The sequence below is a fragment of the Exserohilum turcica genome (assembly GCF_000359705.1).
Source record: "Exserohilum turcica Et28A unplaced genomic scaffold SETTUscaffold_12, whole genome shotgun sequence".
Classification (NCBI taxonomy): domain Eukaryota; kingdom Fungi; phylum Ascomycota; class Dothideomycetes; order Pleosporales; family Pleosporaceae; genus Exserohilum; species Exserohilum turcicum.
This window is the reverse complement of record NW_007359937.1, coordinates 1577342-1596269: the sequence shown is the minus strand read 5'-3', so window position 1 is coordinate 1596269 and position 18928 is coordinate 1577342. Positions and strand designations below refer to the sequence as shown.

The 18928-nt window shown below is 54.5% G+C and overlaps 6 protein-coding genes across 6 annotated transcripts in view; 4 read left to right on the top strand and 2 right to left on the bottom strand.

Annotated features, from left to right (window-relative positions):
• Nucleotides 1–94: 94 nt before the first annotated feature.
• Nucleotides 95–3673, bottom strand: SETTUDRAFT_167650 (uncharacterized protein). Its single transcript, XM_008024628.1, has 3 exons — nt 1662–3673; nt 919–1607; nt 95–871 (listed from the first exon to the last, which is right to left on the bottom strand). Exons 1-3 carry the CDS (start codon nt 3615–3617, stop codon nt 427–429), a joined length of 3090 nt encoding a protein of 1029 aa, XP_008022819.1. The 5' UTR covers nt 3618–3673; the 3' UTR covers nt 95–426.
• A 1258-nt stretch (nt 3674–4931) lies between these two features.
• SETTUDRAFT_159483 (uncharacterized protein) lies at nt 4932–5796 on the top strand (the record flags this gene model as incomplete). The annotated part of the gene is made up of 3 exons (XM_008024627.1): nt 4932–4956; nt 5121–5356; nt 5470–5796. 3 exons carry the CDS (start codon nt 4932–4934, stop codon nt 5794–5796), a joined length of 588 nt encoding a protein of 195 aa, XP_008022818.1.
• Nucleotides 5797–6293: 497 nt separating this feature from the next.
• Nucleotides 6294–6816, bottom strand: SETTUDRAFT_26256 (uncharacterized protein; the record flags this gene model as incomplete). Its single annotated transcript, XM_008024241.1, has 3 exons — nt 6294–6408; nt 6463–6565; nt 6666–6816. The coding sequence occupies 3 exons, from the start codon at nt 6814–6816 to the stop codon at nt 6294–6296; spliced, it is 369 nt and encodes a 122-aa protein (XP_008022432.1).
• Nucleotides 6817–7674: 858 nt separating this feature from the next.
• On the top strand, nt 7675–10197 carry SETTUDRAFT_167648 (uncharacterized protein). Its single transcript, XM_008024626.1, has 4 exons — nt 7675–8092; nt 8142–9015; nt 9068–9162; nt 9213–10197. The coding sequence occupies exons 1-4, from the start codon at nt 7904–7906 to the stop codon at nt 10053–10055; spliced, it is 2001 nt and encodes a 666-aa protein (XP_008022817.1). The 5' UTR covers nt 7675–7903; the 3' UTR covers nt 10056–10197.
• Nucleotides 10198–10527: 330 nt separating this feature from the next.
• Nucleotides 10528–14550, top strand: SETTUDRAFT_127456 (uncharacterized protein). Its single transcript, XM_008024625.1, has 6 exons — nt 10528–10884; nt 10943–11162; nt 11220–11395; nt 11443–11874; nt 11921–13983; nt 14035–14550. Exons 1-6 carry the CDS (start codon nt 10702–10704, stop codon nt 14240–14242), a joined length of 3282 nt encoding a protein of 1093 aa, XP_008022816.1. The 5' UTR covers nt 10528–10701; the 3' UTR covers nt 14243–14550.
• Nucleotides 14551–18180: 3630 nt separating this feature from the next.
• The window catches only part of SETTUDRAFT_159479 (uncharacterized protein), a gene marked incomplete at both ends in the record, with an annotated part of 3395 nt that continues 2647 nt past the window's right edge, over nt 18181–18928 (top strand). The window contains one exon of the mRNA XM_008024624.1: nt 18181–18608. Within this exon, the coding sequence (XP_008022815.1) occupies nt 18181–18608 (428 nt within the window). The remainder of the gene's footprint in view (nt 18609–18928) is intronic.

Sequence of the window (18928 nt, the reverse complement as noted above, 5' to 3'; positions counted from 1 at the left end):
AAGTGGGTTAATTGCGTTATGGTGACACATTTCGAGGTATTCAAGATAGCTATACGCAAAAAAAACCTCAGTGCAAAATGTAAGCATGGGTATACAGACACAAGTCCCACCGTTCTCCCAGTCTAGTAAGACAAAACCGCTGGACCACACAAAAGGTCAGCTGTGAAAAAAAGTAAAAAAAGATAACAAACGCCTAGACCAATATGATCTCCAGAAATAATGGCATAACCCATGACGAACTACAAGTTTGTTATCGGAAAACGGCAAGAACAGCGCTTTGCCAAAGTATTAAATACTCGTTGTATAAAGAAAAACGGCAAACTCTGATGGTTCACAGCCGACGTTGCAACGTGATAGATATGGGAGGCGACTGGTCGGAGTAAACTGGGCGTTATATTAAGCCAACGGAAACAGTAGATGGTCCACCTAGAATGATTCTGGTGGACTCGGCATTCCATGCGCACTGCCATCCTCCTTTTCTGGTTCTTGCACGGTGTGATTTTCCTTCTGTACTGGTTCAAGTTTTAGTTTGCCAATTGGTTTGCCGATGCCTTTCATGAAACCGCTTTGATCATTGCCGTTTTCGTCCTTTTCTTCGTCTAGCTTGCGCTTCTTACGCGCCATCTGTTGTTGCTCTCTGAGCGGGCGCTTGCGAGGACTTGAAATCTTGCCAGTAGGCGGCAGACGAGGCTTGGGGAAGCGTTGTTTCGGTGGAAGATCATCGTCTTCCACAAGAGGCTGGCTGTTGTTGTCGTGCAACTTGTCAAGCAGCCAGCCTTGAAGAAGACCAATTTGGCTCTCAGCCACCTGAATAGTGACGGGTTCGAACTTGGGCGGCTCAGGCATGATAACACCCGTGGTGGCAACGTTGCTGTGAAGGTTAGCAGGAATATCGCCCAAATCCACAGTAGTACATGCCTGTTATCTTGTCTAGCATAAGCGTTATGGACCCTGTTCTGTAGCAGGTGCAACGGTACACTGGCAGTAAGTCCAAATTCAATGTCAAGACCAAGTTCCTTGAATCCAAAGAAGTCTTCGCCAATGTCTTCGGCAAAGTCGCCTCCCACAAACTGTTCGCTGCCGTCATTGAAAGCACCGGCACCGTCAGCGCCAGCATTGTCGATTGCTGGGCGCAAGAGTTCGGCATAGTATGACCGCATTCTATCGTGCATGCCAGTAAGCTTCGATCCAAGTCTTTCAACGTCGTCTTTGACGTATGTTTCCAGGGACTCCAAGTCCACACCGTTGGCATGCAGAGAGTGGAGCACAGCCTCTTCCTGTGTGAAGCGCGGCGTCCAGGTAGTAGTTTGACCGTTGGGAAGCGTGATTGGGACGTCGGATTTCATCTTTGGCGTCTCACGGTACACCTCAAGGCCAGCAACCACATTATGGAAAAACTTGGCAGCGATGTCTGTGACAGCATCCAGAGCTGAGGGTTGGAACTCCTCGAAGCCAGCGTGGTAGAAAATCTTGCCAACGCTTCGTTGAAGAGCAGCACGGCAGACATAAGGAGCCATGATTGGGCCATCTTCAGATGTGACCATGGGCTCTACATCTGCCTCCATAAACGGCTGTGGCTCGTATCTTTGGAATTGGTTCTGATACAGCTACGAACAGTCAGTGATCAACATTCCTTTGATTATCGACAGAGAAGGACTTACTTGCGACTGAAGCTGCATTTGTTTGACAATCCCAATCTTTGCACAAATCTTCCTTGTCTCTTGTAGTGTGTGGTTGTTAGCATTGAATTTGTGCACCAGCGCACTATCTGGCGAGATAAACTGTCCTTTTGGCAGGATGCGCATGTACTCTTCGACTTGAGGGATAACTTGGCCCTCGGCGTCTTCAACCCATTGTAGGCGCTCAGAGAGGTCAGGCACAGCGCATACGGGGTCATAGTAGTCGGGCACCAGACGCTCTTCTTCGTCTTCGATGCCCTCGGCGAGTGACTCTCCAGCGATTGTCTGGACGCCATCTTTGCCGTCTGGTGCATTGGCAGCTCCGTTCGCAGACTCTTCTTCGATAGCCTGCTTCTTGTGTCGTAACCACCTCCGCATTCCGGCTTTTGTCCGCAGGATGGCCGGCTCGTCGGGCTGGAGGTGATCATCGCGGAATAACCGATGCCTTTCTGATGCAATGATGGCTCGGTCTTTCTTCGTGACCTGTTTCCATGTTTTGTATTCCAAATCATCCAAGTCGGCATCCTCGTCCAAAGCATCACTGACTGAGACACCAGTGCCATCAGCCTCTGATATGTCTGCTTGGCTGCCGTTCACGCCATTTTTCGAGACGCTGTTTGGTCCCAATGGCGTTGATATGCCAGGCGGGGGCGTTGAAAATCCGTTGACGCTGCCTTCCATCTCTGAATCTGCCCGTAGGAATTCATTCTTGAGATTGGAGACGGCGTTGTTCAATGACGGGACTGGTGGTTTGGTTTCGGGCCCCGGTGTGTCTTCCAGACCTGCTGGACGACCTTTTCTGGTTGTGCTCGAGCCTTTACCTCCTTTGCTTGGGGCTTTCCTGCCTCGCGAAGCCATAATGGGCTCCTCATCTTCGCTGTCGTCGGCACCGTCAGCATCGGCGTCGCCGTTACGCATTCTCCGTTCTTCTGCCTCGACCTCTGCACGATCGCGAACAGTAATGTCGGGGATGAGTGGGACAAGTTTCTCTGTCTCCTTTTTCATGTGCAGAGCCTTCTTCCGCAAAAAGTGGCTTGGGTCAGCATTGTACTTTAAGCAATTCGACCAGATGAGCATGAGATCATCGACGAACTCCTTCTTTGATTTGTATTGTAGCTGCTTGAGCTTCTTCATCATTGTGCCAATGTCCATGGGGTGCTTGATGACGTTGTAGTAGTCGGGGGCTTCTCGCTTGTTGACGCGTTGGAGGAATGGGTGGGCGTGCTCGTTAGCCTTTAGCTCCATGAGAACCTTCTCTGTGCTCTCGTATAGCTCCTCCTGGCCAACACGGTCCTCGTTTGCCCACTTGCTCCTATTCTTGCGGACTTCGCTGATGAGGCTTCGCAGCTGCGCGTCTGTCGCATGCACCCGGTCTCTTTGGGCATCAATGCGCGAGATGAGGTGTTTTAGTGTGAGGCTGGACGCGCCAAGGTTGGTGGTGCTCAAGGTGCCCTGCTGGGGGGCAGCAGCGGCGGCGGCAGCTGGAGCATTGGCAGACGCGCCGGAAGTCTCTGCTTCTACCTGGCGGTCGAGTTCGTCGAGCTTCTGCTGCTCCAGCATGGCATCCCGATCACTCTCGAGGGAGTAGAAAAGGGTGTGGAAGCTCCGCTTGGCGGCATCCTCGGCCGCCTTCTTATCCTGCTGCAGCTTCTTCCGCACATCGTCTGATGACTTTGTATGGTCCGAGGAAGGTGTGCCTGTGCGGTCGTGCCCTGACTTGTTCGATGTTGATGGAACGCGGAGGAGGCTTGGCGTGCTGGGAGGCGCCGCGGTGGCGGCGGCGGCAGCAGTACCATTGATGGCGCTTTTCGAATGCAGCGGCGAGGTGCGGGTGTCGTCTTCGTCTTCCTCGTCGTCGTCGTCGTCGCCGTAGTCGTCTTCGTCAATTGCGCGGGCAGGCTTTTTGGGCGTGATGGCCGGGCGCGCGTCATGCGCCATCGGAATATCATCGGATGACGGCCCCGGCGCACTATCCAGGGCATCAAGAGCATCGCCCTCGTACGTGCCTCCTAGCACTGCCGACAGACGCGCTTCGGTGCGCAGGTACTGCTCCCGCCAGCGCGTCGCTCGGGGGTCCTCCTCTGTGGTGATGTCTCCCCCGTCCCCTAGGTGGTTCGCGTTGGAGGCGCTGGACATGGCCTCATCGTTCAGCGTCGTATTGGGGGTGCGCAAACGGGTCGCGCTGGGCGGCTGATGCGGGAAGCGGGCATGGCTTGGGCGTTCTCGCGAGGATGGCGGATATGCTGATGATGCAGCGAGGGACATAGTCGTCGTCGTCGGTTGTGGGGGGGTCTTGGCAGTTCGCGGCCTCACGGGGATGGCCCGCCTTCAGGGCGACGTCCAACCTGGTGCAGGTGTCGCGACGCGATAAAATCAAGCATGGAAGGAAGGTCTACGTCGAGCGAGCGAATTTCCGATGGCTGCGAGATGGAAGACGTCGTGGGGGCGCGCCTATTGATGGCCAAAGGTGCGGCTCGAGAGTTTGGCGTCGTTGTCTTAAGCAGGTGGTCCAACTGTCCAGTCTGGCTAGGTAGGCAGGCCTTAGCTCCGTTAGCGACACTCCCGCCGCGAGCCCCATGCCTCGCCCGCTCCCCAATATCAAACTGCCTCGGGCGCTGCAGCGGCGCCACGACGCCGCTCCTGGGGGACCGAGGGTGCTTGCGAGCATGAGGCGGCCCTCTTCTGCTGCTCGACTCGCTTTCCGCAGTCGAACGAGGGCGGCGGAGCGGGCTGGGCGGCGGCGGCATGCACCGCGCGTGATGACAAGTTGTTGTCTACCACGTCTCCATCACCACGACTCCCAGCTGCCGCTTCTGTCTGCGCCTGCTGGCTCTCGTGGACGCCATGCCGCAACGCAAGATGGACGCGGCGCCTGGACCGGAGCGGCGCAATGGCGCAAGGCAGGCGAGTGCACTTGGGCGCGGCAGGCCCTGAGCCAGCGGCGCCGCAGCAGCAGTGGCAGAGGCCGTCGCTCGCATGCGCCTCGCACCCATGCCCGCAGACTCGAAATCAGACCAGTGCCAGCACAAAGTACCCCGGGTTTGCTGATTTTCACAGGTTCCACACGTGATCGGCGGCGGGATTGCCCGGTGCGGCCTAGCGCAGCCGTCGCAGCCCAGTGCCGCCAGATGCCAGCTCGTGGCAGGAACGCTGCAGTTCCGCGCCGCTTCCCAGTCCAGTCTGACAGCACCTCGCATGCCTCGAGCATGAATCTCGACCTCCGACACCCCTAACCCGTTTCAACCGCCCACCATGCGCATACGGAAACCCTTTGCCGGTACGTCGCTTCTTACGTCACAGAGCCGCCAATCCTCACGGCGTGCTGGGAGCAGCGTCTATGCGCGAGCAGTACGTGGCGACGCTTTGATGGTCTCACTGCTCATGCTTCCCGCTTAACGTCGTCCTCGACCGCTATGCCGTAGCACGCTAACATTGGCACAGCTGCCTTCATTGGCCTCATCTTCATCAGCGCCGCCGCAGGCTTCTCCCCGTCCGACTACAAAATTCCCTCATACAAACAGTCGGACAAGGCGCTCCACTTTATCGCCTTCTTCCTGCTTACGCTGTGCTTTTACTGGGTCCTCGAAACCAACAGGAGGAAGGTTGTGCAACTGACCTTGACCGTCTGCACGCTCGGTCTGGGTCTGGCGAGCGAGGTTGTACAGGGCTTGTTGCCTGTAGGTCCCTCTCATATTCATACAAGCATGCCCGAGCAGGTGCGATTGGGCATGTCAGACCGTGGAAAAGGACACGTAGCAGCATACGACCGAAAGCTAACGGCGCATTCCAGATCCAGCGCGACTTCGACTACTATGACATCGTAGCCAACGTCCTCGGCTCACTGCTCGCCCTTGGCCTATGCAACTGGTACCACAAGCGCATGCTCGAGCGCAAACGAGCCGCACGCGGATACACTGCCGTTGCCGGAGACGAAGAGCGAGACATTGAATTGGGAGAGAGTGTCCAAGGCCAGGAGTCGGGTATAGTACGGCCTACGGTGGAAGAGGAACTCGATCGCTGGGACGAGAATGCCGAAGACTGGGAAACGACGGAGCCTGAACCGGCGAATGGAAGGAAGAGTGTGGACGCCGGCGACGGAAAGAAACGAAACGACTGATGCGAGCGGTGACACGATACGTGTGATATCTACTCGACGGGAGTGTGGGGGGCAAAAAAAAGTAGCACTCGGCAGTGCACTCGTTCATATCCATCGTCTAGCCAGCTATTCATGGCACATGCTTCACGCCAGCTTCTTCGGTGCGCATTGCAGAAGGCCACAGTGCCCTTTGTTTGATTAGGGTGGGTCTGAACGAAGGCAGTGTCAGGGGACAGTGCTCAAACGTCATGACCACCCCTGACCCGTTCAACACATGTGTACATCACCCGAAGCAGGCGCCAAAATGGTGCAGGTCGACTTGGATATTCGTTTACAAGTTCATAGCTAGCTCTCGGTGCTCAAAGCAGGCAATTCCGAGCGAGCCCCAACCATGATTCGTCATTTGGCCTGCCCTATCTTCCGTGGATTCATGCATTTTCCAGTATGACACTCCGAAAGAACCATAAGAGACCCACACCAAGCGCCGTGATCATTTCCTTTCCATACCCGCGCGCCGCCTAAGCAGTAGTCGTCTTAGCAGCAGCCTGGTTGGGGTTGATCTTCTTTCCGTCCTTGTTGTACCTGACACGTGGGGGAGGGGCACGGTTGCGGCGGCCTTCGCGCGAACGGACACTGCGGGCATGTTAGCACACAGGCGCACCAAATTCCTGTGCGGGCGTCACGTACCGGACGATCTTGCCGTGGATAGCGCATGAGACGCAGTACTGGAGCTTCAGGTACATCTTGGGGACCGTGTACTCGGGGAAGACGGAGGCATCCGAGATATCACCTAGCATTGTCTGTTAATATTTGAGACGTCAATTGCGCGGCTCGCCACCTCGCTGTGCAGGCCATGGGCCATGGGGCTGCGAGTCGGTGGAGAGACGTACGGATGGCAGCAGACTCGACCATGTTGCGGATGGTGAATCTCTTGATCGCCTTGTCCTTGGGCGTGCATCGCGAGCAGTTGGAGCAGCGGATGGGCTTGACGTGGCCGCGACCCTTCTTGTTACGGCCGTTGGACGCTCGCTTCTTGACCATGTTGGGCTGATTCTGTCGGGCAATGTAAGCGGAAGTCTTGCTGGGCGAGGTGCGGGGTGCGTACTGAAGATGTGAAATCTAAAAGTCAGCAGTGGGGTGTTGTCGTGAAAGTCGTTCCTGACGTCGGATTCGTGAAGTCGGAGGGCACGAGTGTCGAAATTCGCGTAGCGAGGTGCGGATCTAATCTAATCGCTTGGCGCTAGCTGATGGCGCTAGTAGCCGCGTGACGCCGCCGCCATGCTGGCGCTGGTGCTGGCATGCGTTCTGCGCATTGCCGAATCCATGCAGATGGTGGGGGAGATGATTTTTCCACTGCTCTAGTTTTGGCGAATGCGCAATGCAATGCGGCCGTCTTGCCCTATCCTGTTTTGAACGCCGTGGTGGTGGTGGTGGTGCCGGGGCGTTGGCTGGCTGACATGTGACCGTGGTAATGCTCCTCGCCTGTGCCTGTGCAGTGTACGAACGCTATGCAACCACTAGTGGGCGATGCTGCGCATATAGGGGGGCTCTGAGGCTGAGGCTGAGGCTGAGGCTGGCCATCTGCAGGCCCAGGGTGATCCCCATACATGCAAACAAAGTTCAAAGGGGAAGGGGGGCCAGGTCAAGAAGGCCATGGCTGGCGAGGGCCCGGTGTGTCGTCGCAAAGATGGGAGTTGGAGCGCCATGGCGGCCCACGGCCAAGATGAGTCACTGCAAGGTTTTTGCCTCTCCAAACTACAGCAGTAGTCTGCAAAGGGGCGGGCGCCACTCCGCCGCGCAGCGAGTCTCACCCTCCCGCATCAAGGCGATGGCGGTTCTTCGCGCGTGTCGTCGAGCAATGCAATCTCGCTTCCCTTGTGGCGATTGCTGTGCCTGCACGGGGCCCGACTGTGACCACGTCAGGTGGCGCGGAAACTGGCAAATGTCGTGAGTGTGAGTAGCGGTCTGGTCTGGGCGCTTCCTCCCTCGCGATTGTTTTCGTCTAGCACCCGTACCCTGGCGCAACCACGTCGACCTCCGTAAAGGCCGTCGGAATCCTTCTTACTGGCCCCTCTTCCGCCAACCAGGCAAAACCTACCTCGCAGCCCCAAAAGCACAGGACATTGCCATGTCCCATACCGGTGCAATGCGGGGGACGCCCAAATCTTCGAACCGCAACCAGCCCCAGCATCTCGGCCACAGCCCGTCTGCCATCCCGCGCCCCTCTGGTTTGGAGCACCACTCCCATGTCACCCAGAGCGATGCGGGCGGCTCGTCGCTCAGCGCCAGCAGGGCCAAGATGTCCAAGAGAGACGACGTGAGCGACCCTGCCGCATGCGTGCGACTGCGTACTGATCTTGCGCCAGGCCATTCGTCGGAAAATCGAGTCGGACCTCAATAAGAAGAAGACTATCAGCGGCCGAGTTCGCCCCTCGAAAAAGGCCCCGCCCGGCACCGTCCTCGCCCTGAAGCCGTCTCCCGCGCTGCAAATAAAGCCCTCGACGACGGTCGCCGAGGCGGCCCAGCTGATGGCGGCCAAGCGCGAGGACTGCGTCCTGGTTACAGACGAGGACGACCGTATCGCGGGCATCTTCACGGCCAAGGATCTCGCTTTCCGTGTGGTCGGCAATGGCATCAAGGCTCGCGACGTCACCATTGAGGAGATTATGACCAAGAACCCTCTGTGCGCAAAGACGGACACAAGTGCGACGGATGCGTTGGATCTCATGGTCAGGAAAGGGTTCCGTCATCTCCCAGTCATGGACGAGAACCACGACATCTCTGGTATCCTGGACATTACTAAGTGCTTCTACGATGCCATGGAAAAATTGGAGCGGGCGTACGCCTCGTCCCGCAAGCTGTACGACGCTCTCGAGGGCGTGCAGGCCGAGATGGGCTCCAGCCAGCCGCAGCAGATTATCCAGTATGTCGAGGCGATCCGCCAAAAGATGTCTGGGCCTACGCTCGAATCGGTCCTGACAGGTCTTCCTCCCACGACTGTGTCGGTTCGCACTTCAGTCAAGGAAGCGGCGGCACTCATGAAGGAAAACCACACGACTGCGGTCCTGGTGCAAGACAACGGCTCTATTACTGGTATTTTCACTAGCAAAGATGTCGTCCTCCGTGTTATTGCCGCGGGGCTGGACCCAATGACTTGCAGTGTTGTGCGGGTGATGACCCCTCACCCCGACTTTGCGCCGGTGGACATGAGCATCCAGTCTGCGCTCCGCAAGATGCATGGTAAGTGGACCACGTATTATCCCTGTCTAGAGTATCCACTAATACCCTGCAGATGGCCACTACCTCAACTTACCTGTCATGAGCGATGCTGGCGAAATTGTCGGCATGGTGGACGTTCTCAAATTGACTTATGCCACACTTGATCAGGTAGGCAAGGTGCTTGTGCTGGTCATGGCCTTGATACTGACTGCCGCCAGATCAACAACATCAGCACCACGGACAGTGAGGGCCCGGCATGGAACAAGTTCTGGCTGTCGCTCGACAACGAGACCGAGTCGATGATGTCGGGCGAGGGAGGCAGCCGTCACCCTGACCACCGCTCGTACGTCTCGCACCACGACCGCCCTGGCCTCATGGATCGTGGTGACAGCGTAATGCCAAACGAGTCTGCATCCCACCATGGGGAAGACTCACCGCCTCCGTCTCACGTCGCCAGCATCCCGCCAACGCACATTGAAGACATGCCGTTCCCCTTCAAGTTCAAGGCTCCGAGCGGGCGTGTGCACCGCCTGCAGGTGGTTATTTCCGCTGGCATCGAGGAGCTCATCACCAACGTAGCCAACAAGCTGGGTAGCGAGGTCGAAACCCTGGGAGGTATCCCCAGCTTCGAGGGAGGCAAGCTCTCGAGGGCCGGCTTTGCCCTGAGCTACCTGGACAACGAAGGCGATACCATCTCCATCACGACCAACGACGATCTCGTAGAGGCTGTCAGCCTATCACGCATGGCACACCGCGAAAAGGTCGATCTCTTTGTCCACCACCCGGACAAGGCGCCTATGTCTGCCGAGGTCAATCCTCAGCCAGCGCTCTCAAAACCTCCCACGCCTCCTGAATCCACGCTCCGCGAGCGCAAGCAGTTCTTCGATGACGACGTCGAGGACACGCCTAGATCAAGAGGCCGCCACCAGCCGGCTCCCGTGTCGCAGCAGCCCGAGATCATTGCCGGGGTTCCGAACGACCTTCTCCTCCCCGGCGCCATCGGTGTGCTGGCCGTCGTCATTGTCGGTGTCTTTGTGCTTGGCCGCGCCTCGAACCGGTAAATCCGTCGGTAGTACTATTGGGATAGGCAGCGGTTGAGTCATCAGCGAGTTTATTCTTTTCCTTGTTAGAATTTGATATCCCATAGATTCCTGGGTATTTCGTAGCCACTTGGGTAGTCTAATCGATATTATACAAGGTCTGCCCAAAGATGAGAGACAACGACGACGACAGCAATAACAACATGTGACCAGGTACGCAGAGGGCAGCATTGGGCTGGGTGAAGGCAGTGCCACAGTGGGTAGCCAGCGTGTAGAGACGATGCCGCCAGCCAATGACAATGCGGGGGCGGCATGTGCTTTTACACGCATCCTTGCCCGTGGTTGGAGAACATTTTTGGACAAGGCGCGGACTCGCGAGCAGCCCCGCCAAAACATTCAGTGAAATTTCCACGGCAACCCTGAAGCCACACCGAGCATTCCCCCCCAAACTCTGCCGCCTACCGTCTTGCTGCAGCTTTGCCCACGGCCGCCTCGCACACACCGACGGCAGCAGGGGCGCGATCCAAGCACACACGTCACGCGCGCTCCGCAAGCATTCCCGGCCAACCCAGCACCGCTCTCTCGTCTTGGTAGGCCCTTGCCTGCGAACAACACCAGAACGCACCGGGCCGCTGCCCAACGAGACAAGTCCCCCTAGACTCGCATCATGTCTGTACTACCCGCAGAGGTTCACACGGCGCTGGCCACGCTGCTGCAGGGCCTCCAGTCGCCTGATAATGTCCAGCGCACGGCAGCCGAGCAGCAGCTGAACGACGAATGGGTCGCCCAGAGGCCCGAAGTGCTCTTGATGGGCCTTTCCGAGCAGATTGAACTGGCCCAGGATACCTCAGTAAGACCTCCCCCCTCTCGCCCGCCGCCTGGCTCTGCCGCTTACCGGCAGCACGCAGACGCGAACCTTTGCCGCCGTCATCTTCAGGCGCCAGTCGTCCAAGCCTCGCAAGGCGCCTTCCGGTCAGACCGCCGACCTGTTCCTGACGCTCAATCCCGCTGAGCGAGAAGCCATACGCGCCAAGCTGCTGCAATGCCTGGCCAACGAGACCGACACTTCGGTCCGCACAAAGATTGGAGATGCCGTTGCAGAGCTCGCCCGCCAGCACACGGACGAAGGTACGAGGAGCTGCTGCTGCTGCTGAACACTGCGGGTTCAAGTCTAAATTCTTCTAGGCGTCGCATGGCCGGAGCTTCTGGGCGCCCTGTTCCAGGCAAGCCAGTCGCAGGACCCCGCACAGCGCGAGAATGCGTTCAGGATATTCTCAACAACCCCGCAGATTATCGAGAAGCAGCATGAAGATGTGGTCATGACCGCCTTCAAGGGCGGGTTTGCCGACAGCGAGTCTTCTGTGAGTGCTTGCGCATGCACCGCGCGCACACCGACTGACATGCACAGGTCCGGATTGCTTCTGTTGAGGCCTTTGCGTCCTTTTTCCGCTCCATCACCAAGAAGGCTCAGTCCAAGTACTACTCGCTCATTGGCGAGATTCTCAACATTCTGCCGCCCATCAAAGACTCTGGCGATGCCGAGCTGCTTACCAAGGCCCTCATCTCGCTCATCGACCTCGCCGAGGTCGCGCCAAAGATGTTCAAGCCCCTGTTCAACAGCCTGGTTCAATTCAGCATCTCGGTGATTCAGGACAAGGATCTCGGAGAAACAGCTCGTCAAAATGCGCTGGAGCTCATGGCCACGTTCGCCGACAATGCTCCAGTCATGTGCAAAAAGGACGCTAATTTCACAAACGACATGGTCACGCAATGTCTGTCTCTGATGACTGACGTTGGTGCTGATGACGACGACGCCGAAGAGTGGAACGTTTCCGAAGACGTGAGTCAACCAGCCTGGAAATTTGTGCACTGCTAACATGCACAAGTTGGACGAAGAGAGCGATTCAAACCACGTTGCCGGTGAACAATGCATGGATCGCTTGGCAAACAAGCTGGGTGGACAGGCCATCTTGCCGCCGACCTTTAACTGGCTCCCCCGCATGATGACTTCGTCGGCTTGGCGCGACAGACATGCCGCTCTCATGGCCATCTCGGCCATTTCCGAGGGATGCCGCGAGCTGATGGTTGGAGAACTCGACAAGGTTCTGGATCTCGTACTCCCTGCGCTTCGGGATCCCCATCCCCGTGTCCGATGGGCTGCCTGTAACGCTGTTGGCCAGATGTCGACTGATTTTGCGGGAACCATGCAAGAAAAGTACCACCAGGTCGTTTTGCCGAACATCATTCCCGTCCTGGAGTCTGCAGAGCCCCGCGTTCAGGCACACGCAGCAGCTGCTCTAGTCAACTTTTGCGAGGAGGCTGAGAAGAACATTCTTGAACCATATCTGGACCAGCTCCTCAACCATCTGTTGATGCTTTTGCAAAGCCCCAAGCGCTTTGTCCAGGAGCAGGCTCTGTCTACCATTGCGACTGTCGCTGATTCGGCTGAAGCTGCCTTCTCCAAGTACTACGACACTCTGATGCCGCTGCTGTTCAACGTGCTACAAGAGGAGCAGTCAAAAGAGTACCGGCTGCTGCGAGCAAAGGCTATGGAATGTGCAACTCTCATTGCTCTTGCTGTTGGCAAGGACCGCATGGGCCAGGACGCGCTCAACCTCGTCCAGCTCCTGGGACGTATCCAAAACAGCGTGTCGGAGCCTGACGATCCACAAGCCTCGTACCTGCTCCACTGCTGGGGCCGCATGTGCCGTGTGCTTGGCCGTGAATTCGTCCCTTTCCTCGCTGGCGTTATCCCACCACTCACTGAGCTTGCCGGGGCCAAGGCGGACATCCAGCTGCTCGACGACGAAGACCAGGTCGCTCAGATTCAGGACGAGGAAGGCTGGGAACTCGTGCCACTCAAGGGCAAGGTCATTGGCATCAAGACTAGTATTCTTGACGACAAGCACATGGCTATTGAGCTTATTGTCATTTATGCTCAGGTTCTGGAGGATGCTTTCGAGCCATATGTTAATGACATCATGGAGAAGATTGCCCTCCCTGGCCTGGCCTTTTTCTTCCACGACCCTGTGCGAGTCGCGTCGGCCAAGTGTGTTCCGACTTTGCTGAATGCATACAAGAAAGCCCACGGTCCAGAGTCTGCGCAGCTGGGAGACCTCTGGAAGCGCACTGTGGAGCGTGTGCTCGAGGTCTTGAGCACTGAGCCTGCTATTGACACCCTTGCGGAGATGTACCAGTGTTTCTACGAATGCCTTGAATGCATTGGCCGAAACTGCCTGACTGATGCGCACATGACCACTTTCATCGAGTCCGCTAGGAGCGTGCTTGAAGACTACAACGTGCGCGTCAAGGAGCGTCTGGAAGAGCAGGCTGAGAACGAAGACGGCGAGGAGGCATCCGAAGAGATTCTGTTCGCCATCGAGGACGACCAGAACCTGCTTTCCGACATGAACAAGGCGTTCCACAGCATCTTCAAGACCATGGGCACCGCCTTCCTCCCGCACTGGGCTGTTTTGGTTGATTACTACAGGATGGCAGCTGTCAACCAAGATCCTACCCAACGCCAGTGGGCCATTTGCATCTACGACGACGTCCTGGAGTTCTGTGGCCCAGAGTCGTGGCAGTACAAAGACCAAATCATGCAGCCACTCATCGATGGAATGCAGGACGACGTGCCTGCCAACCGTCAAGCAGCGGTATATGGCGTGGGTGTCGCAGCCCACAAGGGTGGCGAGAACTGGTCAGAGTTTGTTGCTGCCTCGCTGCCTACTCTCTTCAATGTCATCCAGCGGCCAAACGCTCGTACTGACGATGACATTTTTGCGACAGAGAATGCATCGGCTGCGATTGCCAAGATTCTGCATTACAACGCAAGCAAGGTGCAGAACTGGAACAATGTTGCTGTTGCCTGGATAGACACGCTGCCAATCACAAACGACGAGGAGGCTGCACCATACGCATATGCTTTCTTGGTACAATTGATCGAACAGTAAGTATACCGAATGTGGCTGTTCAGCAAATTCATACTAACAAACACTAGGCAAAACCAAGCCGTCTTTTCTCAGCCTGCCAAGATCTTCAACTATGTCGTCCAAGCCCTCGAGGCCGAGACCCTGCAAGGACAGACTGCCAACCGCATAGTTGCTTCTGTCAAGGCGCTTATCCAAGCCACCAGCACCGACCTGAGTCAAGCCGCTGCATCCCTGACTCCAGACCAACAGCGCACAGCCCAGGCCTACCTTAGCTAAACGGCCTTTGACAGTGGTCAGTTTTGACTAGACGGCCTCATCGAGACGAAGGACAATGTGTCATGTAACATGAATTGTGTTTGATCAGAGATGACAATATGAATGGATGGCAACAAAAAAATGAAGGAAAGAAAAAGCGGGCACTGATGTACCCTTGATTATGATGGCACGAAAGATAGGAATGCCGATATAGATTACATATTTTTTCCATGTGTTATGCAAGGTGGGGAGATTGCTTGGGTTTGGTTTGGTATGGTGTGGTATGGTTGATTTGGTTAGGTTAGGTTAGGTTCATCATGACAGATTCCCCCTCCCCTCTGTTTGTTGTGTGTGTGTATGTGGATAGACTGAGAACAGTCAGATTGTTCCCTACTTGATGCTTGTTTACTTGGATAAAGGTATGCCATACTAACTCTCGCACCAAGTCCCAAGTGATGCTATAGACTCTACTCTACCACACATACATACGAGTCGTACCAGCCTCAGTCTCACTATTAAAGACTTGATTCTTTTCACACGAATTGAAATTTAGGTATCACCGCTAGAAAAAGAATGTATATATATATATATATATAACGTGTTTCACCAGTAAGCGGGCCACCCCAGTATGTGGGCCACTTCCCTATGATATCCCACCTTTGCAACAACAACGCGTAATGTCTCAACAACGCAACGCGTTAAAAACTTATACTAAAGCAGATCTATTTCTTGCTATTACTAATCTTAATTCTAAACAAATTTAGAGTGAACGACGCGCTGCTGCCGCCTATAGCGTCCCACGAACAACAATCCAGCGTCGACGAGCTGGACAGCGCCCTCGAAGCGATTAGGAGCCACCAGCAAGGCGCCTAACAAAACTAGAAGAGGAGGCTATTACTATGCGTGTAATAGTTGAGGCTGAGCGAGGACTACCCTGTGGGAAAGACGACGTGCGAGATATGGCCAACAGACTGCTCCGAGAGCGTGGCGGGAAGGAGGTGGGCAAGAACTGGGTTGATAGGTTTGTCCAGCGCAATCCTGAGCTGCGTACGCGCTAGAGCCGTCCATACGATCACCAGCAAGCTCTCTACGAAGACCTAGCGCTTATTAAGGGCTAGTTTAAGCTAGTTTAGAATATAAAGGCAAAGTATGGTATCGTGGACGAAGATATCTATAACTTTAATAAGACTAGCTTTATTATAGGCAAGATTTTATCACAGTCAGTTATCACGGGCTTAGACAAACTAGGGAGAACAAAGAAGATCCAGCCAAGCAATCGTGAGTGGGTTACGCTGATACAAGGCGTTGGCGCAACAGGCACGCGTATCCCAGCGTTTCTTATCTTCGCTAGCAAGGTTCTAATCTCTACCTGGTTCACGGAGGATCTGCCACGCGACTAGGTGATCTAAGTTAGTCCTACCAGCTGGACGAACAACGATCTAGCGCTTGACTGGCTTCGTCACTTTAATTCCTATGCGCGGCCTGTGGGGACGCATAGGCTGCTTATTATTGACGGCCATGAGAGCCACTGCTCGGTGGATTTCCGAGATCTCTGCGAAGAGATGAAGATAATCCTCCTCTGTATGCCTCCCCACTCGTCGCACCTCTTACAGCCTCTTGATGTGGGCTGCTTCTCGCCGTTAAAGCGCGCGTATGGTGATGCTATCTCGGTCTTAGCACGCAATCGCATCTACTATATTAGCAAAGAAACCTTCCTACCAGCGTTTAAAAAGGCCTATTATAAGGCTATTACACCAGAAAATATCCGCGGAGGGTTCCAAGGTGCTGGACTTTCACCGCACAATTATAACGTTGTTTTATCACAGCTTAACGTCATGCTGCGTACGCCAACTCCACCAGCGCAAGAGACTACTGCTTGGGAGCCGAAAACGCCGCGCAACGCGCGCGAAATGGAGGCGCAGGCTACGCTTATTCGAAACCGTATGCAAATCCAGCAAGGGTCTCCTACAAGTTCTCTTAAGGAGTAGATATAGCAGTTAAGTAAGAGAGCTTAGCAGATAGCTTATAATATAGTGTTAATGCAGAAGAAACTTAATCGCCTTAAAGCTACGATTACTAAAGTAACAAAGCGAAAAACTCGTAAGAGGCGCTACGTACAAGCAGAGGGGTCCTAGACAGTTAGCTAGATAGCTAATCAGATCACTAAGGCAGAGGGTAGTAGCTATAATAATGGTGCAACGTCTGCGAAGAGGGTGCGTAGTGAACAGCGCTGCGGGCGTTGCAGCTAAATTAGACACAACTCTCGCACTTGTCAAGTAGAATTAGAGGATACAAAGGATAGCAATACGTCTAAAGAATAATATCTTATTCTACTTAATAAAAAATATTGTGGTAGTGTTGCGCAATACTATTACAAAGATGTAAAAGTTTGGGGAGGTGGCCCACATACTGGGGTGGCCCGCTTACTGGTGAAACACGTTATATATATATCAACAAACAGTCTCCCTTACCATAGTCCTTGCTATCACTTCTTACGTGTATTTTATGTGTCTTGGTAAACTACTTACATGTCTCGCGTATACATAGCTGCATGTTTGGGGGGTAAGAGGTAGGGTTGGAACGAAAGAGAGAGAGAGAGAGAGAGAGAGAGAGAAAGAGAGAGAGAGAGAGGAGGAGGTAAGGAATAACGAATAGGCTGTTAAAATGAATACATAAGCGGTGAAGAATGTGGCCGGGAGATACTTTCACACAAAGAGAAGAGAGTACAGCAGAGAGAGAGGAGCGTGTTGAATATTCTGAAATCCTGGGGGGTTTGATTGTGTTAGCGTGATACTTACAACGTCTTACTATCTCTCTTTTTTCTTTCTTTCTTTCTTTCTTTCTTTCTTTCTTTCTTTCTTTCTTTCTTCCCTTGTATCGTTGGGGTATTAGAGACAACAAGACTAATCAACGCAGTATGCTTTCCTCTACTATTCTATTCTTCGGTTCTTTACTGTGTACGTATGCAGAGTAAGCTACATAGGAACGAGTCACGCAGGGAAGCAAGGGAGTAGGAATACTCTAATGCTTAGCTTAGCTCCTTAGCTTAGCTCTGTACTTTACATACAGCGATATTCCATCTCTCTCTCTCTCACTCACTCACTTCTTCTTCCCCGTACCTTAGATTGTAAGATTGCATCCATCACTCTAGTACTTGCCATGTGTTTGTGTGTGGGATCCAGGGGTATGGGGTATACCTTAGTGCAGTCTTAATCGTGTACCCTATGGCGAAGCAGGATATGTCGGGTGAGCACTTTGAAATCACTTGTAGATACAAAAGCGCGAAAAAAAAATCACAGCACAAGACGCTCGTTCCGCCCACATTGTTACGACTATTATTGCGAAGAATGTGAGCGTGAGTGAGAGTCCCAACTACAAGCCAAGCGCAGTAAGCAGATGCAGAGACCCCATCACCTCACGTGACTTGCACCACAAACAACCTAAAGCGCACAAATCGTTATTGCATGTACTACTACACAAGTACATTATTCATATGTGCGTGGTGGCCTGAGCATGACATGATGTCGTGCACGAGTGCAAGGGTAGGGGGGACACGAGGGCGTAGTTTAAAGTTCTAGTAGGGGCAAACGCATCGCAGAGGCTTCCGAACCAACCTGCTGTCCCCAGCCCCCCCTCGCTCCTCGGTGGTAACCCCTGCTATGCGGGCACGACCAATAAGCGAAGGCATAAATGCAAGCCTCGGTATGTTCCCCAGAATGGGCTTTCTATCGGCGCCCGAAACGGAGATACCAGGCGGAAAGGGACTAGCTTGTTCCTGGATATACCGAGGCTTAGAAGACGACGCGGAGACCCGCCTTAATGGGGGGTTTTTGACGTCCTCGTCGTTTATGTCTCCTTAAGCCGGTTCTGCCACGTCGTGTTCCTTTGAATTGTGATCTGCTTTTCTTTCTTTTTCTTTCTTGAATACTTATCCAGCACCCACGTTTTCATTCCTCACCATGCCTCACGCAGCACTTACGCGCGAATCGGTCGCTTCGCATAACAAGGGCGACGATCTCTGGTGCATAATCGACCACAAAGTATACGATCTCAGCGACTTTGTGGATGCGCATCCCGGCGGGTCCGTTGTGCTCGAGCAGGTGGCGGGCCAAGATGCGACGACGACGTTTTACAATCTGCACCGACAAGAAGTGCTGGAAAAGTACAGCGAGCTGTGCATTGGCACGATTGAGGGCGAGACACCAGAGGTGATTGTGCAGAAGCCCGGCGATCTGAGCCCAGTGCCGTACGCGGAGCCGTTGTGGCTGCGGCCGCAGTTCAAGAGCCCGTACTTCAAGGAGAGCCACCGGGCGCTACAGAGGGAGATTCGCAAGTTTGTCGACACGCACATTACGCCCGAGGCGCAGCAAAAGGAAAAGGATGGCACGTACGGAGGTGCCTCACAAAAGTTTTGTCCCACGCTAATCTCGGCGCTTCGGCATAACTCTTCTTGGCGCAACTCCCACCTTTGAGCTGAGTAGCTGTACGATTTGTCTGTATCTATCGTTACAATGTCTCCTAATACTGATCCTTACACCCGCACCTTAATTGTGGCGTTAAAGTCACCTTCTGTTGGCAAGTCTACATCACAGATCTCTGAACTTACTGGTGTTCATCCTCGTACGGTCAATCGTATCTATAGTAGAGCTATTGAGGCTGGTTTCGAGCCAAACGTTCTCCCTCTTAAGATCCTCCCAGAGCACGTAC